The 24,048-nt window shown below is 38.2% G+C and overlaps 4 protein-coding genes across 4 annotated transcripts; 1 reads left to right on the plus strand and 3 right to left on the minus strand.

Annotated features, from left to right (window-relative positions):
* Positions 1-689: 689 nt before the first annotated feature.
* LOC106658558 (cohesin subunit SA-2-like) lies at positions 690-4,124 on the minus strand. Its single transcript, XM_023461535.1, has 4 exons — positions 3,695-4,124; positions 3,081-3,626; positions 1,831-2,978; positions 690-1,773 (listed from the first exon to the last, which is right to left on the minus strand). Exons 2-4 carry the CDS (start codon positions 3,588-3,590, stop codon positions 690-692), a joined length of 2,742 nt encoding a protein of 913 aa, XP_023317303.1. The 5' UTR covers positions 3,591-3,626; positions 3,695-4,124.
* Positions 4,125-7,542: 3,418 nt separating this feature from the next.
* LOC106658813 (SET and MYND domain-containing protein 4-like) lies at positions 7,543-10,016 on the minus strand. The gene is made up of 5 exons (XM_014380936.2): positions 9,807-10,016; positions 8,721-9,742; positions 8,386-8,648; positions 8,118-8,303; positions 7,543-8,067 (listed from the first exon to the last, which is right to left on the minus strand). Exons 2-5 carry the CDS (start codon positions 9,733-9,735, stop codon positions 7,639-7,641), a joined length of 1,893 nt encoding a protein of 630 aa, XP_014236422.1. The 5' UTR covers positions 9,736-9,742; positions 9,807-10,016; the 3' UTR covers positions 7,543-7,638.
* Positions 10,017-12,398: 2,382 nt separating this feature from the next.
* Positions 12,399-13,016, minus strand: LOC106658889. Its single transcript, XM_014381039.2, has 2 exons — positions 12,750-13,016; positions 12,399-12,664 (listed from the first exon to the last, which is right to left on the minus strand). The coding sequence occupies exons 1-2, from the start codon at positions 12,825-12,827 to the stop codon at positions 12,428-12,430; spliced, it is 315 nt and encodes a 104-aa protein (XP_014236525.1). The 5' UTR covers positions 12,828-13,016; the 3' UTR covers positions 12,399-12,427.
* Positions 13,017-22,040: 9,024 nt separating this feature from the next.
* Positions 22,041-23,641, plus strand: LOC106658769 (60S ribosomal protein L7-like). The gene is made up of 5 exons (XM_014380879.2): positions 22,041-22,139; positions 22,425-22,542; positions 22,625-22,800; positions 22,873-23,218; positions 23,494-23,641. Exons 1-5 carry the CDS (start codon positions 22,129-22,131, stop codon positions 23,602-23,604), a joined length of 762 nt encoding a protein of 253 aa, XP_014236365.1. The 5' UTR covers positions 22,041-22,128; the 3' UTR covers positions 23,605-23,641.
* Positions 23,642-24,048: the final 407 nt, after the last annotated feature.

The raw sequence follows: 24,048 nt of genomic DNA on the forward strand, positions 1-24,048 counted from the left end.
TGCTCTCGAGCTCTGGGTGCTGTGTATATGCGCGCGAGACTCTGTGTATATATATATGCAAGCGCCGAAAAAGGTTTCGCGTGCAATTACAAATCCCCCGAGCCCCGATATTATACCCAATTACTCTCCACACAGAGAAAGAATCGAGAGCCGAGTCGTATGCTTCGGGGGGCCCGAATACGTTATATACGTACGCGGCTAAAGGCAAAAAAAGGCCCAAGAGTGAGCGAGCGAGAGAGAGAGAGAGAGAGAAAGAGAGATGGACCATTATGTGGCGTCGTGCGTTTGCAAAACTTGTATCTGTATGTGCGCACGAGCACGCGCGAAAGGGCTCATTATCGGAGGGGAACGTCGAGAGCCAATTACTCCGCATACAACACAACATACCCACAACTGAATTTCGAGCTTGAGCGGGTGGTGGATTTTTGCACGCGTCCAACTTGAATTTTTAAATTATCTTCGCCAGTGCCAACACACGCATAAAAAATATTCGAAAAATATAGTTGTTTATTCATCTGCTTTGTAAATGCTAACAATAATTTCATCCCTTGAAGTATACAATTTTTTAAAATACGTACAAAAACATTACGTAGTTAAGAAAATTACAATGATTTAAAATTGATCAAGATCTCAGATTAATTTAATATAAATAATATAAAAGTGAAGGAGTACCTTGGATTATTCCAGCACTATAATAAACTATTTCTGTAACGTTGCATAGACTTGAATTCCTTTCCTTTTCCTACTTTCAAGTGTGCGTCCAGAAATTGTAATATTGATTTTTTAGTTGTTTTCGGTACTTTTACGACAAATTCATGCAAAATATCAAAGAATGGAAGATTGAGTGTTACTTCAGAAGAATAGACATTGATTTCATCCAAAGAGGTAACAGCAAAGAGTATCCCTTCTCTGTGAAAATCTAGCATAGCTGCGCTATTGTCACTTATGTTGGGCCCAAATAGCAATGCGAATTTTCTGGCTTTTTCTTTGAGACTTTTTAGTGACGATTCATCTTGATTTTCAACCACATTTTCGCGGTACAATATCATTAAACTTTTTAGTATGGCTAATGCACAAGATGTTTTGTTTATACGTCGAGCAGAACTTATGGTTTTCTTTATTATATCGCCAAATTGCTCATTAAAATCAAAATAATTTTTGAATATATATGCTGCTGATTGAATTGGTGCTATTTTGTGCATTACAAGTTTACAATATCCAGCTAAAATATTAGATTTCTTGCGTAACTCTTCAGTCTGTTGAGGACTTTCCTCTGAGGTGTAAAATACTGTATCTTGAATAAACTGAAGAAGTAAATTTAATAGGTCTTTATCTGGTTTGTAAATCAGCTCATGGATTAAGCAATTTTTTTCTTCCGATAGACGCTCATCAAATATTATTAGTAAATCACATATCATACAATAAGCTGTTTCTCTCATGATCATGGGAATTTCTCCTTCTTTATTGTCCAAATAATACATCATGCATAAAATAAAATTGCGAAGTCTCTCTTTCAATAACTGATATTTGTCTTTACTTTGATTGTCAAAATCTGCATTTTCTGTAAGATAGTTAAGAAGCCAAATGAGAGAAAAATAGCAAGCTTCGAAACAAGATACTATAGCTGCAATTGGAAGTTGGTGATCTGAATCACTAATACTTTCAAAGCATGTATCCCAAATATCAAATTCATTCAAATCGTAATAGGAAGAAAAAACTGCCACTTTTGATAGAGACTTACAGATGTTAAATATATCATCTTCACTTGGTGGACTTCCAGAATTAACAATTTTTTGAAAATCCGTAGTTGTATTTTTATAACTGTCCATTATAAATTTAATTATTACATCTAGAACCTGCTTACAGCATTGTAACTCTTCCAAGTCTGTGTCACATAAATGATCCAATGTTTTTGCTGCCGCATAGAGTATATTAGGGTTGTGATAGCGATCAACTATTTCATGAATAAATCTTAGTAAATCTTTGAGATTTTGTTCTTGAGTAGAATCAACATAAACTTCAAGTTCAAAATACTGAGGTATGTTTAATAGTTTTTCCAAATTCGTAGTATCTGAATTAAATCTTTCTAAAAGCCCAGGCAAAATTTGAACAAAATGTCTAGTAATATTCAGCTTGTTATTTTGAAGTCTTTTCATTTCTTTAGTAGAAAATTTTTGTTTTCCTTGTTTACGTGCAATTGGAATTTGTCCTGTTGATAATTGCTCAATACTAGAAAGCATAATTGCTATTAGAGATGTTTTTTGCAAAGATGTTAATAGTTTTTCGTCTTCCACTGGTTCTTCCAATAATAAATCAGTCATGGCTTCCCAGTCTTCTAGCATGGGATGTATATCAATTAAAGAATCAACCAAATAGTCAACATTTTCAGGAATCTCTGATTCTATTAAAAAGTCTATCAGTTCTCGCAAATATGGGGTGTTAGGTGAACATTCTTTTCCACTTTTTGTAATTTCTTGAAAATTTTCTCCTGAATTGAAAATATGCTTGGCCATAAACGCACCAGCTGCTTGTGCAATACCTCTATGAGGTGAAAAAATTGATGTGTATATTTGTTCACAATCAATGGCAGAAATAATATGTAGATCTGTAGAATTATACATCACACTCATAAGTTTTATGGCTTGAATAGCGACTTCACTATCAATATCTAAGCACATAGCCACAAGACGATCTTTGAATATTCCAGTAAAATTATCAAGGGAATTTTTAAATTCTTCAGAAGCATACAAAATTTGTAACGTTTGCAGACATTTCAACCGTACTTCAGAATTACTATCATATAAAGTCCATCCAATATATTTAAGATATTCATCTTTGAGAAATTGTTCAGGAATTTTTTCCATCCATATTCCTATTTCTCCTATACATAATATTCGTATTGCTGGTGAAATATCTCTGAATCTGAGTATAAATATTTTCTTAAACATGAACAACAGCATGTCTTGAATTAGTTTCAAGTTTTCTATAAGACCTTTTAACGTGTCATCAACAGAACCATTCCATCCATTTTTCTTTTTATCTTCAATTTCGTAAATCTTATCGGATACTGTTAAGGCCATATCGGCAAGGGCAGTCATTATATTCATAGCTACAAGTGTGGCAGTATGCCGAAATGCCCTGACAGGCGAGTCAGACATTTCAATCAGCACACATATTAAATTTTCCATTAGATAATCATCGCATATTATAGAATATTCACTTTGTGCAATCAATTCTTGTGAGAATTTTGATAAATTTTCCTTAAATTTTTTGTAGATCTTCCCTGAGGATATTAGTGGATATCCTTTGCTGTTTGGATCAAAATCGCCCTCCATTTTTTTTATCAAATGCTTAATTCCCATCGTCAGCATCTCTGGCATCATGTCAGTCTTACCTCCACTAGCATCGTTCATAAATTGAAGAAATTCTAACAGGGCACTTTCATGACTCGTTTCATAATGTTTCACCCAGGTATCAGCTATATCCTCCAATAATCCCATATTTGTCAATACTTTTGTGTATAAACTGCTTTGGCTCTCCGTTTCATCTTCGTTAATTTGAATTGAACGTTTTGTTTTTCGAGGCGCCATTGTCCCGGTCACAAATTCTCAAAGGCGATGAAGAATCTATAACGAAAAGAACAGAAAACAAACCAATAAATTTAAAAATTACAAAAAAAATATACGTTACATACCTTTAATTATTATTATTCGGATTTCTTTTGAATTTGATAAAACTGCAGATAATAGCTTCGTAACGTTCTAGCGGGAACGACTGCAAACTGCACATTGAGGTTCGAGTGACCAAAGATGGAATAGAACTGGTCGACCGTTTGAAAATTCGAATGCAGAAAAAAACGAGCAACGTTAACTGTTAAGTTTCGCTAAACGCTGATCAGTCGGTGAGGCGGGAAAAGATGAGTCTTTCCTTAACTGCTGTTCATTTTCAATTTGCCATTAGATTTACAGTGGTCAAAAAAGTCGTATTATACAGTTGCTAACGATTGTTAGTTTAAAGATGCACTCGAAAAAGTGTAGACGTTAGGAAGTGCGTAAGAGATATAAGTGAGAGTTGGACGCTACTAGATCAATAGAAAGAGTCGAAATTGACTGTTATGTTGAAAAATAAATGTTATTACGAATTCGGTGAGTGAATATACAGTTTCGCGAGTGTAAATTGTGTGATTTATTTAGAGTATTCTAATTTAACGGTTATTTTGAAAAATCGATGTTAATACGAGTTTTTTGCGTAAACTTAAAGTTTCGCGAGAGTGCGGGTTCATTTATTTGAAATTCAAAAATGTTCCATGTTAAATAAACGTATAATCTTTAAAGTAAACGTTTTTAGTGCAAATGGTTCTAGTGAATATAGTGAGTGTTCATCAAAGTAGTTGTACGCGATGATTAATTCGAAATTCTTATGCGACACTGTAAGTCACTCAGACCTAATAATATTCTTTCGAAGACACCTATTCAATTATTGCTAAACGTTGGAGCGATTCTTTTTCGTTTGCTCGACCTTTTCATAAACATCCATAAACGCTCGCGTTGGCCAAAATTGTTGGCCACAATGTGTGCATGTGTGCACACGCAACGAAATGCGCTCCTCGCCTTTTTCTACGCCGCCATCTGCTCCCTGGGCATAGGACGTGTGTGCGGTATTTCTGTGTGTGTATGTGTGTGGGACAGCATAGCCCGTTCTGCAGTGCAACGTACGGGTCAGTTCTCTGCATGCGTCTATCAATCACTCGGGGCCGGCTTCTCCTCGGTCCACCGTCGAGTCCCATGCCAAGACGTGTTGCAAGCGCGCGTCTCTCGCTCGCAGCTCTCGGCAGCTATTATCCTGCCAAGAGTCTCGTGATACACGACCGCCAGGGAGCTTGTAAAATTCAGCCGTGCATTTACATAGCTTTATAGTACGTATGTATCATGCACCTTCGGCGCGGGTTAGCCTATACACAAAGTGGGTTGCTGCAGTCTCGCTGGCTACTTATTTGTATAACGAAAATATTTTCGGTTGCCAGCCTATATCACGTACGAAGGGAAACACAATCGATACAGCGGCTCACTTTTTACTTTGCTCGTTTCTTTTCACTCAACAAAATCGAAAATGCGGCTATGATTTTCTCGGGCAAGCATGCAGGGCTGCACTAAAGAGATGGACATTGGACGATAAGCGGCTCGAGCCATGCGCTAATACTTATAAAGATACGCCGCTCGCTGTTTACTTTACATAGCGCCACCTCGTAAGCCCGGCTAACTTTTCCGACGCACACATTTGCAAGTCGCAACAGCGGCAGCACCTCGCACGCACACGACGGCCGCGGCGAACTCGCCTGTGGGCCGCATGCGGCATGATACTCATAATGTATTCATAAGTTTCGTTCGTGCATGTAACTTATTCATGTTGCACCAGCAGCAGCAGCAGAGCTGCGACGCCGGCTATATAGGTACACACGCGCTATATACATGCCATATCGATGAATATTCAAAAGATATGCCTCGCGCGACCCCGATCGGCTCTTTCTTGCAAAAGCCGCCACGGTGACTTACATAGAGTATGTACACGTTATGTATGCATACATCGTGTGTACGCGAGAGGACTTTAAAACGCGCCTGAACATTTTTTACTCTTTGCGCTGTATTATTGATCGCTGCAGCGCCGATATATGCCTTGCTATATATATGTACGTCGTGTGTGTACATGCGGGGCTTCGCGTGTAGCGAAAGTATAGATCGGTCAATGTCACTCGCCGAGCGATGCGTGCGAAATACCAATGTAATGACAGTATACAATATACGCACAAATAATGATAAGGGCGAGAGGCTTTTGACGTGGCTGCAGGTCCGATCGCGGCAAGGGTCCTACCCGAAGCCAAATTTAGCCAAGTATCAAAGTTGTGCATACATAGGCCAAGTCGCGCGTCAAGAATTGCGGTAGGGGAAAGTTGGTTAACCTCGAATAGGAATTGGCCATATGATCGCGTGCGACAGGGACGTTGGCGCTTTGAGCGACGATCGAAAAACGCCCGCGCACGGCTTGCTCGCGTGCGTGCAGCACTGCTGCAACGCGTTGCTGTTGCTGCCGCTGCCGACGACTGCCGAGAGTCGAAAAGTTACAATCCTGCGAGCACGCCGCGAGGCTTTCATAGCTCTGCCTCGCTCCGCGACGATGGATGAGAGTTGAGCACGCGAGAATCGACGCAGAAATGGCTATCGTCGAGCAGAAAATGGAATATATATTCACAAACGCGTTGCTTATATTTTTTTCTCTCTCCAGAGCTATTATTAGCGCAGCTTTGTCGCCGTCTTGTTTGCTGGTTGATTACGAAAAAAGCTTGAGCATACCTGTGCTGCTCCATTACGTGCGTTTGAAGCTTGAAAATTAAATTCCTCGATTTGAAGTTGTAAGTTTTAAGTTTAATGATTCTGGTCGAAGCAGAGGTTGAGTTAATTTCAGCTCGTGATTACTTTGATTATGCATCCATGGGTTCATAATCAATTTGAGTTTTTTTAAATTAAATAATTTACCTATATTTATGCGTGTTTTCATATTCAAAAAAACTGAAAAGAAAATGAAAAATTAGCTGTTACAAACCCTTCTGCATTTACAGTGTATGTGCGACCCCGTGAACTTGATTGAAATTGGCTTTTAAATGTTCACAAATGTGCGGAATACTCACTTTGGACTTTGGAGAAACACATTCTCACATACGCGTTACGCGTACACGTGTACCTCTACACATACAATACGTGTGTGCTTGTGTGCGCGCGAGAAGGCGTCACCCTTTTGTAATACGAAATTTTCGAGGAGACTTGCGGTTGGCTGAGATCGAGACACGGGAGGCGGTGCATCCGTCCGAGCCAAGATTTATAGTCCGTGCGTGCAGTCTATACATGCACACGCGCTCACCGGCATTGCCGTGTGTACATATGGTACGATATACGTAAGATTCCCCACTGCCGTTGCCTATACGCTTTGAAGAAGAATCCATCGCGATATATATATATGTAGGATTGACAACGCGTGTATAATGATATGAACTTATAAAATTCTGAATTTTGAATTATTTATGCTCTTTTTATTCGGAGCTTGTATACGCAAAGTGATTGCCATGAGAAATCAAATGAAGCCTGAATATTATTCAAATTTCGATTAAAAAAGCGCAATAAATCGGAACTAATCTTTTTAATATTAATAATAACTTTATATTGTCGATTTTCCTTTATTTAGTGAATTATTTATTTGTATGCAAGTCATCTGATATCGAGAATATTTTAAATGCGTGATAAAAATTACTTACTGTGGAACGATGGTCGCGTGGTCCATCGTCCCAGAAGCTATACGAGTTCATGAATTTTTACGCAAAAATTAACAAATTTTTTCATACAAATGGGTGCAACATTTTGGAATTATCTTTTGCCAATAATAAAACCATCGTTGAAGGATTCGAAAATGACGTTTAAGAATAAGAAATCATAATTGGATGAATTTTAATTGATTCGTAGAAAATATAAATAAAATATAAAAAAAAGAAAATTGTGCAAAAATATAACTTACTAATAAGTGTGTCTTTTATTGTCAAAAAAATCAGAGTTTGAATCATTCAAGTCAACAAAATTTAAACTTTTTGACTTTTTACAATCTAACTGGCACTAATGTTGAACAAATATTTTCAAACGGCTCAGTAAGACCATAATATCTAACAAAAATCTCATCTAGAACTTGAAGTAACGTACATCTTGCTAAACTAGGTTGTGGAAGCACACTAGCTATTTCATTCATCAGATCAGTCAAAGCTTGCATTAAATCTTTACCAATAGAATAATTTGGATCATTCATTTTCGCTACTAATGTGTAGATTCTTTTTAGAAAATTTGTTTCTGCAGAATATGTTGTTGGTTCAAATTTAATTTTATGATCCATGAATGCTTTTTGTGCCAATGATGAAAAAAGAGGAGGCCAATCTTGCTCACAAGCGATGCATTTGCACACAAAATTTTTCCGTTGTTCTCTTCTAAGTGTCAATGGAGACTCATAAAAGCAGTCAGTGTATGAATCTAAAAGCTATAGAACAATTGAATAATAAAACTTTAACAATGATTATAAATGGGTACCTCAGTTCCACTTGCAATTGGTTCCGTGGCATAAAAAACATGTTTCATATCATCTGTAAAGCATCTTCTTATGTTTGGTGCACAACTATGATTAGTCATACTACTGATAAGTCCCAAGCAATATCCTCTACATCTAGTGCTTTTTTTAGCTAAGAGATTGTTACGTTCAAAAATTGGATCCGATATCTAATAATGGGAAAATATAAAAAAATTAAAAACTAAATTGTAACATGTAGTATATTAAACAAAAATGAACTTGAATCCTTACTTCATGAACATTGACAATCTCTATATGTACCAATCTCAAAAGTAAAGATCCAAAAAAAAGAAAATCTTCGTTCTTTGACAAATTTTCGTATTGCCTATTTTTCAATTTTTTTTCAGAAAAAAAAGATGTGTACTTCGCCATACAAATCAATGCTTTAACGGTACTGAAAATAATATTTTGGTACAACGATGAGGTATAAGACAAACTCATCAGTTCATTGAATAAATTAACTTTTTGATCAGATTTGTCATTCATCATTTTCACTGTGAAGTTTACAATAAAAATCACATGAATTAACCTTATTTCAGATTATTAAAATTAAAATTCGTATTCACCTTGACCATTTGTGGAAATTTTCAGTTTGGATTTCAATTCTTGAATCGTTTTATTATCTTTTACTAATGATATTAAAAATTTAAGACTTGTATGAATCAACACGGTAATTTCTGGGTCACATAGAATAAGATATGGTGTTATCGAGCATTCAATGCAATGATACTCTTCCCAGGCCATGTTTTTACATTTTAAAGAACAAAATATATAATCATGACATGTTTCACATGGAATTCCAGTCCATGCCACTGATAAACAGTGAGAGCAAAATACATATCGATTGGAAAAGTTTGGCCCAATCAAATAAGGTTTTTCTACTAATACTAAATCACCTGTTTTAAAATCAGTTTTGGCATATAGACCTCTGCCCATATTTTCCGTTTGTTTTATTTCAACAAAATCAAATGGATCAACATTTTCTCTGTCCATAATAATTTTGTTGTACCGTTGTTTTTCCTGCAGGAACTCTTGATTTTTAGGTTTGAATTTCTTCATCGACGCTACTTCAGATTTAGTTTTCCTAATAATTTTCGATATAGGATTTGCTGACTCTACAGGTAAGTTTGATACCTCGAAAATCTGATCAATCTCTTTCAATACATCATCTTTTACTGAGGAGCCAAGGGTAGCGAGACATTTGGCTTTTTGACAATATAGTTTCAATTTCAATTCGATTGAACGTGTCAATTGTATGGCTCTATCTAAACGGTCTATGGCCTCATTAAATTTATTAACATGCATTAATGAATATGATTGATTACAGTAAGCATACACCAATTGTTTAGATTCCCTGGGAGCATAAGCTATGCTCTTGTTATATAAGCACAGGATCGTTTTATGATCTTCGTCGGTATGTTTTTCCTTAATGCTAAGGGCTGTGCCTTCCCTTCTCGCTTGAGCAGATTCTTTTCCATTTTTTATTTTATACTTTATGTCTAAGCCAGATGCAAAATCTTTGCATTGAGGTCGAGACAAAGTGTAAATTATGGCTGCACATTCGGCATCCAAAATAGTCATTGTTAATCTAAATTTATGAATGAGTGTTATAATTCATGAGCAACTTAAGGATTATTTAACATTAATTTTACCTTATCAAGAACGATGCAATTTAGCCAAATTTACTCGAGGAAGATCAATTAAAACAATTTCCAAGTACTACAATAGGGTGTCCAATACTACGACTTGTCAAGCAATGATCAAAATGTAATAGAAATGGCCCCAGAAAAATGTCTTACAAACGTACGCTGATCTGCTCACAATAATCTTTCCATCTCGTTCCATCTCTCCATACTCGTTCCATCGGTTTGATGTTTATGTTTGAATTGTGGATATGCTTTTGCGATGGGTCCATTGGTAATGTTGTCAAATGAATAACAGCTAACTGACAGAAATTGTTCAGTATCTTTAATTGGTGATTCGTCAATTTCATTCACGCCACTGGCAGTCTGTATGCAGTTGACAGTAACGATGAAAATTAAACTGAGAGTATTAGTACAATATTGGCTCATATTTAATTTATCAAATATCGACGTTTTAATTAATAATTTTAAAATTGTACAATTTTTTCAAAGTTCTAATACCAAAAACTCTTTCATTATCAATCATAAAACATATCTTTCCAATTTTAAACATTAGAAGATTTTAGTTCATTTATTTCATACACTTTTTTCAAATCTTTTTAGTTTAAAAATTATTTAAAAAGTAAACTAAAAGAGTTTTTACATTTTCACGCTTAGATTTTTCATTAAAAAATTGCTTATATGCATAAAAGTTGTAGGTAACAGCTAAAATTTAAAAAACAAATTGAAGACGAAACTTTATTGATATTTTTATTCGTCTATAAAGAAATTTTCTACGAAATGAATAACTGTTTGAAATATTTTAATGTTTTTTAAAAAGTTATCCACCACGTTGGTAAATCGTCGCTATAATAAACCGAGTGATCTTTGGCTAGTAGTCATTGATAAAAAATCGAACTTATTTGCTAATTATTAAACTCGATTGAATAATCAAATACACTGCTTACACATGTCAAAGCCCTAAAATTCTAACGACAGTCGAGTTCAGGGCATTGAAATGTTTGCGTTTAAAAAACATTTAAATTTTTTAATTTGAAATTTCACGTGTAATTAAATACAACAATTCCAGTTGAAAATTCATTACTTTGTTTTCTAATAAAACCAGTTAAACAAAACTAGTATTTTTAATACAAAATGATTTATTTATGATGGCTACATAATTTGATAATTGTAAGACTTGAATGATCAAGGATTACATTAAACTCTTATGCCGCTTTTAGTATACATGATTTTGAATTGCGATCGGATCATTTTTCACAATTATAGATTTCTTGAACGGCGCTTAATTGAAATTGTCACCGTCCACAGTATAAGAATTTCTCAAATTGCAAGTCGTAAAATTTCATATTATTCCAAATACAAAAAGTAACAGAAAAAATTAAACAACTTCTATGTAATAAGATCTCTTATCTACCTATTTTACTGAAACGAAAAGGGAGATGATTATAACTAAAATATGAGCCAACAGCCATATTCTATCCTTTCTTCCAATCCTGACTCTACGTATGCGCTTAAAAGTAAATAACAAAAAATCTGACATAAGTAAAATCTCGCACACATACATAAAAAGAAGCGAACAAAATTATACGACTTTCTTTCTGGTCAAGCTTCGTTCTCTGGTATACACGGTGCAATTTAGTCTTTCGCGCCCTGTGCCATATAAACTTTGGAGAAAAAGAAAGAAAATAATAATTGCGCGCGCTGCTCTTGTATGTGCATGTAAGTGTTTGTGTATTGGTTCGTATGTATGCATTCGCCCACTTTCTCAGGCTGACACTCTCGAATTAACAGATTGCTCACGGTAGCAATTAAATCACCTGTTATTCTCGTTCCCATGATGTGTTCAAGTGCAGTTGTAAGCTAAAGATAGGGAGAGAGAGAGAGAGAGGGACCGAAGGGGGTAGTGAGATATAGCCTAAGAAAAAGACGAAGAAGGCAAAAGAGATCGGCAACAACCCTGTATTCGCGAGATTCGTATACGTATGCTCATACGTACGCGATCTCCGTATTGCTTTTTTTTCTTCAGTGCCTTGCAAGACATCGAGATATATAATATACAGGTCGTGGGATCAATTTAAAATAAGAAGAATGTAACTTAGACGATATATTTACGAGAAGGGAGAAAGGTTGCCCAGGTTCTAGACACATACACATTTTTTTCACGTTCGTCTATACACTATGGACGTAATTGCACCGAAGAGATGTATACTCTGATTTATTGGCTTATTACCGATCGGTGCTCGCTTGCTCGTGGATCGACCGACTCCACTCCAAGTAGAGTCAATCTCTCTGTCAGTTTATTTTTTTAGTGTTTTTATGTACTTCATGTGTGACTTTGTTCGCAGAATAGCTTTATTATAAAGTGACTATTGTTATTTTAAAATCGAACAAATTTTTCCAAGCTAATTGATTTACGTTAGCAAATTAAGTCAATTCGTTGGTAAGGTAAACAACGTTCCAATATTCAGTCTATTGTTAATATCTATTAGTCACAGCGATGAGCGAAATTCTGATGTGAAAAACAAATGTTTATTGATAATACAAAATGATCCAATTGGAATTATTGGAAAAGGAAGGTAAAATAACTATTGACACTTTAGATTATTTATTGAAAGTGGACATAAGCTTTATTAATTTGAGATACCATAGGGGTTTCTGGTGGGACATTGATATTTCGTGTAAAATATATGGTAGAGGATTATTAATACGACACCTGCGATCGTTACTAACAAGTATGCCCAAAAACGAGAATCGAATAAACAGCTTATTAGGCAACGCCGACAATCAATGTCTTCGTCGTTATCGGACTCAGCTGGCGCCTCTTCGTCCTCAGGTTCGCTCGCTGCTTCCGCGTGACCATTTCGCTTCTAAAACAATCAGATATACAATTTAATTAATTAATTGTTAACGTAGGATAATTTAGTCAAAAAGTTCATTCACTTATTCACTTACTTTGGGCTTTGTGTCGGGATGACAAGAGTCTTCACTAGTGAATGAATTGTTCAAAGATGTTTCATGTCTATTCGTCATTGTTAAAATAGATTATTGTCACTTACGCAGTCGAACTTTTACGACTTTTGTTAATGAGCACTACTTTCAGTGCTTTCTCGTGCTGAGCGAAAATTATTTGAGACGTCGGATCGACGTTACTGTCAAAATAAGAGTAACTAATTTTCGGTCCAGAAAGTTAAATTTAGCTCACGACGCAAGTGTATACAGAGATTCAGAGATCGAAGAAAGGGAATATTTTGCCATTGTTGACGCTCTCATATCGAATGACTGTAAAGTTATTACAAAATTTTCATTTTGTTATAATAATGTATATAATTTAAGGATTATTTTTACGTTTAGATAGATACGGGGACTTGAACTTTTTCAAGCTTTCGAACGATCGACATTATTCATAATTCGTGTAATTCATTTTTCTACAGATACGAAATGAATATTATCATTAAAAAATTTGACGCGACATGCCATAATATTGTAGTAAATAACAAACGCAAAGACGGTAGCCAAGTACATATATGTGCAAGGCAGTTAGGCAAAATGTAATAGGCTCTAATTTTCACGCGCTTGTGCATGTCCTCCCTCTGGTACAATTAAGCGGTATTTTGCAATCATTTTCGAGAACAGAGCACATACAGAGATACGCTCGATAGTTTCCTTTTTCACGCTTGGCCACGTCATTTTCCTTTATTAAATATGGATCGGGCCAATTTGTAAACACGTCGTTTACAAGATGTTAGTTCATCGTGTATATCTGTGGTGGAAAGGCATAACGACTTAAGTCCATTTTTCGTGTTTTCGAGAAAAACGCGTTTTAAGTTGATTGTGCCAGCCTAACTAGACGCGGACGAGTTGAGGTCTGAACCTATGATGTTTTAAGCTACTATGAGGTAGCTTTTCAACTATGTACTTATGAAATTGAAAGGCCCATCATAGCGATGATAGGGAGCAAAAAATATGGACTTAAGTCGTTTTGTCTTTCCACGGTTTGCACTTAAGTCCACTTTTGGCGGTCACACTTTTTTCAATATCGATAATTTCGCGCAGTTTGTTCGCGCAACCTCATTTAATGATTTTACATTGATAAGATAGCTCATTTAACGTTATACTGCCGTCAGATCTCAAATCTTGCAACGAAAAAAGGCCAAACTGAAAATCGAGAAAATGGCCCCTCGCGTATCAAATGTAACAATTATATAGTGTAATTCACAACATTCGAAGAGTGTGGCGCTATAATAATATCATTTTTTTTCATTTTCAAATAAAATTAGACTCTCTATAGCATTTTGAAACTCGCAAGGGTGGACTTAAGTCGTTTTGCCTTTCCCCAGTCTTCGCGAAATGGACTTGAGTCGTTATGCACGATGCTGCAACTAACGCTAGACGCTCTATTCGTCTATTCTGACCCTTGTACATTAAAATAGACACTAAATATAGACGTTTTTCATCATAAAATCGATTTTCAAAAAAATGGACTTAAGTCGTTATGCCTTTCCACCACAGATATATATGGTGTAGTATTTTTTTTTTTTTTTTGTCCCGTCGTTGGCAGTGATGCTCACTGGCAAAGCGCGCAACTATGCCAAAACGGGACGGTCAGAACCTTCTCCTAATCACGACCCCATACTAAGGGTATGGGTTGAGATTAGTTGAAAGAACCAGATGAAATGTTCGCTAAATTTGGCCTGATTTAATGTATTCTGTTTACAACTTATGTATAGGAAACAAATTATATCATGTACGCCATCTATTGGTCATCTTGTAATATAATAAAGATATTTTAACATCTGGAAATGTTTCAATATTTTTGGCTTTGCAAGAGTACATTGAATCAAAAATATTACTGTTGGCTGTATCTGACCAAGTATAGTAGTGTGATTCCTTTTTTTCCCCCTTTTTTTTCGTGTTTGCTCTTTTTATTGCCGGTGCATCGCTATCCTCACGCCACCTACGCAATTTGCAATAAATCTCGGGTCGAGGTCGCCTATATAAATTATGAATAAAAAAGAAGGCAGCACACATCGGCCAATAATCTACAAGCTGCTACAAAATATTATATATTTTCTCTCGGTGCCGAGCGTCAGTTGTTGTTGCAAAGCAAAAAGCAGAAGAAAAAAAAATAAAATAAAATGAAACTGCGATGGCAACGCGTACAAAGTGCATAGGCAATATAGATTTACGAGGCTATTCATCTTTATCTTTTAACCGATGCCATGTGCATGTGTGCTGGTGTTGGCTTATACGTACAATGTGTGCGTACATATATACGCGAATATATACGTATACATGAACGAGATGTTAGTCCAGCTCGTATACATATATCTATATGGATAAATGTGTGTGATGCGACCATAGTACGACGTGCATCGCGTTGCAGAGAAGAGAACAGTTTGTTATTACGTATCCCCAGGCGCATAATTGTTTCCAGGTATAAGTCTGACATGGCGGCGCTTTGCAGACTCTCTCTCTCTCTCTCTCTCACTCTCGAGTAAGGCAGCCGAAGAGCCGAGAGTCCTTCGGCCTGGGAATTCATCATTTATATATATACACGCTCGGTAAACATTGTGCGAAAAAAAATGTATTTTTTTCCTCGCTCTATACGCTCGCGAGCTCCTCAAATCGATGGAAATGCACGGTGGAGAAGCGTATGTATAGGTTTTTGCTCGCTCGCTCGAGAGACTTTAATACGATAAAAATGAGCTTTGAAGGATAAGTGTTGCTTACGCTCGCGTATTTGCGTATGAATTATTCAGCAAACTTGTGAATATTTATATCAATCGTCGAAAGAGAAAGAAAAGCAACCCGAGCTGTCCGGTTAGAGGAAAAAAAAAGGCGTGATCCTCCGAGACGCGGAAGGCGTCCATCTTGAGCGAGAGGCAAAGACAGAGAGATGCAGGCAGCATCGCGCCTGCAGTGGTCCACACCCACGTATGCAGGCTCGCGAGACCGAGAGAGATATGTATGAGCAATATGAGCGCGGGGCCGAGGCGAGCGCGCGGCGCAAACTTTCGAATTCCCATTGGTTGAGAGAGTCTCGATATGTGCCACCCACGCGACCGTACGTGAATGCGTGTATACTATATATTATACATCGCGCTCCTTTCTTTCGACGTGTTTGCTCTCTCTCTATCTCTCCGGGCGCGCTGCACGCGGGACGACGTCTCGACGGTCCGAAGTAATTATCCTTCGGTTTTTTTGATAAATATATTCCATCGAATGGTACGATTTCTCCGGGAAAAATTGCCGCAGACAAAGCGCGGATCGCATGCGAACCAAGCCCTCGTGCTGCTGCTGCTGGCTGCATTCCAGCGATCGCGCGGAGCATTGAAAAATCATAAGCCCACACATGCGTCCTTCTCTCTTTCTCTCTCTCTGTCTTTATCCTTATCAATCTTATAAAATCTCATCTGGCGCATTCTCAAGCTATATGAAAAAAAAAAAAAATGTACTTCCACGAGCGCGTACACGCTGTACACGTGTATAGTTGTTGTACGCGATACATACACGCTATATATACATATGAAAACGTATATATACGTACACGGGCTGGAATCGCAAAAAGATTACGGCTCGCTTGGCACAGAGAGAGAAAATATTATCTCTCTTTCGAAGTAGTATAAGCCGACGGTAAGTATAGGTTTGCGCGCGTACACACTCGAGTCAAGAGCTCTTCTTCCTTATAATGCACACACAAACTCGGCTATACGTGCAGCAAGCGAGTACCTGTGTGTCTGTGTGTGTGTGTGCGAGCACATCGAGTTGGCTCGCGAATAGTCGCGCAGTTGTGCATGTTCTATACAACGCACATACTGCTCTGGCCCGCGTGCACACGTGCATATATGCGTTTTCTCGGAACTAACAGACAATATTCGTGCGTACACATGTAATATACCCGCGCGATAATTCACCGAGGCTGCTTCGAGAGAGCTGCGCGCCTTTTTTCATACTTTATTATTTTTATTCAAAGTGGCAGAAAAAAGTGCCCGTATACGTGCGTTGCTGCGTTACGCAAGGAGCAAAAAAAAAATTTTTTACGATTTTAAAAGGGTAAAAATCGCGGCGTAGCGAGCGCGTATCGAGGATTGATTTTAAAATGCCTTGATTTGAGGAGTGCGCGTGGCCGCGTCGGCCGGAGCGCAAATAATATGTATTATTTAAAATAATACTTTATTACACGAGTGGCGAGCACTACTGGCCTATACTCGCGTTTATATAGTAATGTTCATTTTATTAACGACACCTCATCATCATCATCGTCATCATCATCCTCATGCTCGTCGTGGCTCGAAAAGAAAAAGCCAAATCATTTAGCCGAGAGATAAGTATAGAAGGAGAGAAGAAAATTTATGTAATACAAAGGGTTGTAGTTACTCTATACATGGCACACACATATAGAGACGCGTGCGCAAACGATCCTCATTGGCCATATCGGTATAATGACCGACACTCATAGGAAATTAGGCCAAATCATAATCATCGTCATTATCGTGTAATTTGATACACATATACACAGACTCGTGCACAGAGTTAATATTTCAATTAGCATCCCGAGGGAGTGAGAGGCCATATTTCACGTCCAAGTGGACGCGCGATCGAGCGATGATGGACGCGTCGAGGTGGCGTATACCCCAAAGATAAATAATACGTGTTTAAGCGCGCCAAAGCGCACGAATAATTATAACGAATAAATTATTAGCCGCGCTCGTGCACGGGCGCTATCATTAAGGATCGCCCGGCTAATTGAGCGTTGTAGACAAGTTGAGAATCGGTCGTTTTTTGCGGGCCGTTTTTTGCGCTCGAATTTTTTAATCGCGACAAAATCAAAGCCACGCGTCCGCGTATATACCATATCGATTAATGATAATTGGGAATCTCCTTGGACGTTCATATAGGTGGTGCGGGCCGAGAGTATATCCAAAGCGAATTACAGCCGAGCTGCCTGCGAAGGCGGCGATTAACGATTTTCTTATTCGGAGCCTGGGTGCATCCTACGCAGGATTTATGGCGTTGATGGGCTCGTAATATATAATATGGCGGCGGCGGTGGCGATTCGGATCGACCCTTCATGCAGTCTCGAGTGAACGTGTGCGCGCGCGTTGACCTTCATGCCCGCGTTGTGATCGGCGAGCATTGTTGCACTCGAACCGACGACGGATGATCGTTATTGCTCACAGTTTACCTGAAATTAACGAGCAATTATACGCTATATCTGTGTGTACCTACGGTGTAATGTCGTACGCACGCGATTCTTTCACCGCTGGTTCGATTTACCGTTGAAAAAAATCGCGCTTTTACAATAAGCTCTGTTCTCGGAGCCGTTATTAATTTATGTTAATGAAATTTCCTCGCTATCTCTCGGGGCAATCTAGCCAAACGTTCGCATGTTTATATTAACGCGCCAAAGCGTTCGAACAATTACACGTGCTCGCTTTTTCTTATACGCGTGTATGCAAGGGTTATTTTTTCTTTATGCCTTTCTGCAATTTGCCAATGATCTACTTCGCATTATTACGCGCTGTTCGCTCGAGGAGATGCGTAATGCATTCATCAATTCTCTCTCTCTCTCTCTCATTTTTCAGTGAGAAAAATCGCACAACGTTTATTCATGAATATAATAATTTTTTTCTTCACACGATCTCGAGCGTTTAAAAACATTTACGACAATCATGCAGCATTACCGAGATAAATACACGAGCTGAGTTCGGAGTTCGAACCTGTAAGCGTAGTTCTATTCATCGTAGTTTTCTTTCTCCCGAGCGTTAGAATAATCGATCCTCGAAATTACGAAGTGTGCGTGAAAGGTCAAGTAGATATCTCGGTCGGGTGCAGTGCGGATAAAGTACGGCTATCCGCTAGTACGTCGTTGGACGGAAAGATGGCAGCAGCAGTCGCACGCGGCTCGTCGACTTCGGATCGCCCCATCTCGAGCTTTTAAATTTTATCCTATGGATGTCGCTCGCACTACCACTACCACGTATCCAATTCCAATCGCGCCGAACTTTGGATCGATTAAAATCGAATCTTAAGCTAGAAAAAGCATTTATCCCAGATAGCCACCCACGCGGTGCCCGTGGCTAGTGGCTCGAGCTCAACGAGCCATAAAAGAACGATAAAAATTTGCTCGCGAGCCATCATTAGGATTATGGATAGCATCAATTTTACGCGTCTCGAGTAGAGCAGCTATTACGTTGACGTTGACTTCTGTATCGTTCACCGCAAGCCCGTGATAATAACAGCCGCACGCGGCCGAGCGCTGCCGCGGGTAACGATCGCAAAACGAGAAAACACCCAATAAAACTGTTGATAGTCTTTTAGCGAGTCGTCAAAGGGAAAGCACAATCGCAACTATCTCGTTATATTTACAGCTCCGTTGCAGGCGGCTGCGAAGCCGTATTAAAATTAGGATAATTCGAGCGTACCGGATGATAATAGACGACTTGGACGACGAGTTCGACTCTCGAGAGGAAGACGATCGCTGCAGCGGCGCTTACGTTGATATCGGGATCGGACGTGCGGGATGGGATCGCGTATGCAGCTCTCGGAGCCGCGCGAAAGTGAGAAGCCGTTTACACCGGTATTTGAACTTGGAGGTCTCTCTCTCTCTCTCTCTCTCTCTAACTCTGTCTCTTGATGACGGTAATCACGCGCGCAGTGGTTCGCTCGCCGTTCAATTGCACGTTTCGTCGGGTTTCCGCGCGAGCTTCGCTTACTCTTTAAATATACCTATATCTGTTACGCGCCGCACATGTACGTATATAGTTCCTCGATCCTCGTGTATAAAGCTAGTATAGTATAGCTGCACACGCACATACGCAAGCACGGAGCAGAGAGTTAGAATTTGGAATCGAAACTTTTTAGCTCGTGTGCGCGCAGCTCACGCAAAAGTTTCGCAATAGCGTATGATCGCGTATATTGTCGTGCCATTATGTATCGCATGTCCGCGAGGCTGGAAAATAAAAGTACTCTCGGCCGTGTAACGAGTTCGAACAAAGCTGCCCGCGCTAGCGGAAAAAGCAGCGCGGAAACGTGACGAAATATACCTGCGCATATCCACATACACACACACATAACGCATTTTCAACGCCAGTGACCATTATAATGTACGCTGTGGTCTGCGCATGTAGCTTCGCTTCTTCCGTGGGATCCGCGAAGGAGCTTATTTAACCCATTAACGACCAAAATGCTTGATTTTTTTGTTGGTTTTCGCAGCGATTTTTTTTGTAGTTTTAGACCTTAAAAAAATTTCGCAGGGACCTATTTCGATGTAAAATTTAATGCCCTTTCAGAAACTGAGCGCAAAATTTTGATTTTTTGCGTAATAAAAAAGTTATAGCTACTTAAACAAAAAAAACGTAAAAATTTTTGCAAAAAATCAAGTTTTCGATTTTATTTCGCCATGTTACCGGTAAGGAATCACGATATAAATATGATCAGGGGTGATCACGACTATCAAAGTATCTCAGAGAATTTTTATGGAATTTTCGAACCATTACTTCAAACAAAAAATAACTCATATTCATATAAAACATGACTCATTTTTACTCGAAAACTATTGAATTTAGAGAAAAAGGGCACAAAACGAAGATTTGAAAAGTGGTTCAAAAATTCCACAAAAAATCTCTGAGATACTTTGATAGTCGTGATCACCCCTGATCATATTTATATCGTGATTCCTTACCGGTAACATGGCGAAATAAAATCGAAAACTTGATTTTTTGCAAAAATTTTTACGGTTTTTTTGTTTAAGTAGCTATAACTTTTTTATTACGCAAAAAATCAAAATTTTGCGCTCAGTTTCTGAAAGGGCATTAAATTTTACATCGAAATAGGTCCCTGCGAAATTTTTTTAAGGTCTAAAACTACAAAAAAAATCGCTGCGAAAACCAACAAAAAAATCAAGCATTTTGGTCGTTAATGGGTTAATAAGCGGAACGAGCCGTTAAGCCTATAGAGTCGTGCCGACTGCAATCCTGTATATGTATCGAAATATACGCACTACATGATATGTTATACGAGTACTGCGACGCGCGTAGCTCCATATATATAAACTCGCGAGTCGAACAGTCGAAGCCTCGAGTAATAATTCAATTAAACGAGCTACGATACAACAGCTGTGGATCGAGAGACAGAGAGAGAGAGACGCATCGAGATCAGCCGCAAATGCGCTCGCTTATGTGCTGCACTCGCCGCCACTAGGCACTGCTGCAGTCGGCCGTCTTCGCGAGATAAAAGGCGGTAGGTCGCGCTCGTCAAAATCACTCGGCGTACGTCACGTACGAGCTCGCGAGCGACTTTTATATAGGAAGATGTATTATATGTGCGCAAAGACAATCCGTAATCTCTCTCTCTCCCTCTCTCTCGTCGAAGCAAAGATCGCCGCGTCGCCAAGAGATCGTCCTGCACCGGGCCCAAAAGAAATCACTTTTGTACGCGCGCACGCGCTCGTGCGTGTGCGTATGCGACGCAGCGACAACACAAGAGTGACATAGCGGTCATTACGAGGATTCCCATGCAGCATATAGACTTACTTTCCACGTATTAAAAGCCGCGCTCGCGACTCTCGTCTTTTTATCATCGCGCGGCCGATGCTGGGCGCGCTCTTAACGGTGCCATATTTATACGATGCGCAGCCGAGAAATGCTTGTATAGCCTCGGTACCCCCCGAGTGCGCTTGTGAATTTGTATATGCCAATTCGAGTCTGAAGCTTAAAATCCAGTAACAATTTAGTAGATAATAAATATCTTTATTTACCCTCCATTCAAATGTGTAAGATGCGATTGTACGCAGATTTTTTACTTTATTATTGTATCCGCTTAAAGGACATTTGATTGTATTCTAATTTTTTTTTTTTTTAATATGAATGATACCTATTTAAATTTTACCATTCCATTAATATAATTATTTAACTTAAAATGGTTGCTGTGTTAAGTGTAGTGCAGAATTAATTCTACAGCAAATGGAACAAATTGTTTTCTAATGTCTAGTTTAATCATGTCGACGAAAAACATGCCCCAAAAATTTGAACAAATAATCTGGATTGAATCAATAGTAGTACCTAGGTGCACTCGTTCAATTTACGAAATTCGCGGTCTAAACCCCACCTCAGTTGACAGCGCCGATAGTTGAACCTGAAAACTAACAGTTTTGACTCTTGTAGGCAAATTCCGGGGCCCGCGCTAATGCATTACAAACCGAAATTGCGAGTGACGGTCGCAGCTTACAGTTTGACCGTCGTAAACGCGTTGCGCGCCTTACGATAACTGTGCCGTGTTCTGTGCGTGTGTTCTAACCATACGACTTTCGAGTTCTTTACGCTGCTGCAATATGACGGCCACGTGAGTATCTCTATGTGAAATACTTTTATTATTAAATATTAACGTAGAACCGATTGTTGCAAGAAGTGTTTTATTTACGTAATAAATTGTGCTTCGCTTGAGCCATAAAAATGTGCCAATTTAACCATTATCATTTCTATTATTACCTATTCAGTACTCGGTTTTTTAACCTAAAAAAATGTCGGCTTATGGTCAGATACGTTTTTGCAACAATCAATCTATGATTAATGAAAAAAGTCTCCAGTTCTTATAAATTTATTAATGATTTGTTTTTTGAATAATTAGCGACGTAAAAGAAGTCAAGCCTGAGGGCAAGGTATTGCCTGCAGTACCAGAATCGGTGCTGAAAAGAAGAAAGCGCCGTGATGTTGCCAAGGCAGCACGTCTTCAGACCTCTATCAAGGTGAATACATTTTCAAATTAGTTATAAGTAATAATTTTACTAGCAAAATAGATTTTATAAACAATTGTAATTGACATTTCAGAATAAGACAAGATATCATGAAAAGAGGCAGGAGATCTTCAAGAGGGCCGAACAATACTCAAAAGAGTACAGAATTAAGGAGCGAGAGGAGATCAGGAATATTCGTATGGCCAAGAAGTTCGGCAACTACTATATTCCAAGCGAAGCTAGGTTGGCTTTCGTCATCAGGATTCGTGGGTAAGTTTGATTCCATACTCCCTCCTTGATTAAAAACTCTTCAAAGTCATTGATGATTAATATTTTTTACAGTGTGAATCAGATTGCACCTAAGCCACGTAAGATCCTCAAGCTTTTCCGTTTGAAGCAAATTAACAATGGCGTGTTCATTAAATTGAACAAAGCTACCACCAATATGCTCAGAATCATTGAGCCATACGTTACATGGGGCTATCCTAATCTCAAGAGCGTGAAAGAGCTTGTTTACAAGCGTGGATTTGCTAAGATCAACAAGCAAAGAATCCCAATCACCAGCAATGGTATTATTGCCAAAGGTCTGAGCAATAAAAACATCATTTGCACTGAAGATTTAATTCATGAAATCTTCACTGTTGGTGACAAGTTCAAGTACGCCAGCAACTTCTTGTGGCCATTCAAGGTAAATTAGGGCACATTTTCTGTTAAATTAAATATATCTTGAATATTATCAGTCTAAATGAATTATTGACATTGGCATAGTAGCTAAAAATCTATTTTTTTGTTACTTCCTACAATGTCAAAGATTAATTTGAGAACCCATTACTTCACATCTGCTTTTTAAGTTGTGAAACAAGTAATTCTTGCACATTTTAATTTTTCTTAGTCAAATATAACTAGATTTTCTAATAATTAAAATTCTAAACTTTTAATAATCAATGCTTAATTAATTTCTAGCTCAACACCCCTACTGGTGGATGGCGCAAGAAGACCAACAACTATGTCGAAGGAGGTGACTTCGGCAATCGTGAAGAAAAGATCAACGAGTTGTTGAGGCGAATGGTGTAGAATTTTAAAAATAAATAGTATATTTTTTAAAGTGCCATTCAAGACATTTATTTCATAATACTACCGTCTGAACCTAAACACCACGTGACGAATATAAATTTAAGTTTCCAAAGATGTTTGCATCATTTCATTCGTGATTTTTTTATGAAAATTTCTGCATGCAGTCGACACGGAATGTGGATCGAGCCTAAGAAAAAAGTCCAGTGACTTGGCGTGCTCGTGAGTACGGCAACTGCATAACCACGCGTCTCTGTAGAAAGAGAGAAAGAAGGGAGAGAGCAAAGAGAGAAAAGAGCCCCTCTATATTTTGAGCTCTATATTTCGTGTTCACTCTGCGATTTTACACAATGCCATCATATTTAATAAGTTTATCAAAAAATTTTATTCAAAAATATTTTTGACACATTTGCATTTGGGACAACTGTTTAAATCTATGTTTCAAAT

This window comes from Trichogramma pretiosum, unplaced genomic scaffold (genome assembly GCF_000599845.2).
Source record: "Trichogramma pretiosum strain Unisexual culture from Peru unplaced genomic scaffold, Tpre_2.0 scaffold2, whole genome shotgun sequence".
Taxonomy (NCBI): domain Eukaryota; kingdom Metazoa; phylum Arthropoda; class Insecta; order Hymenoptera; family Trichogrammatidae; genus Trichogramma; species Trichogramma pretiosum.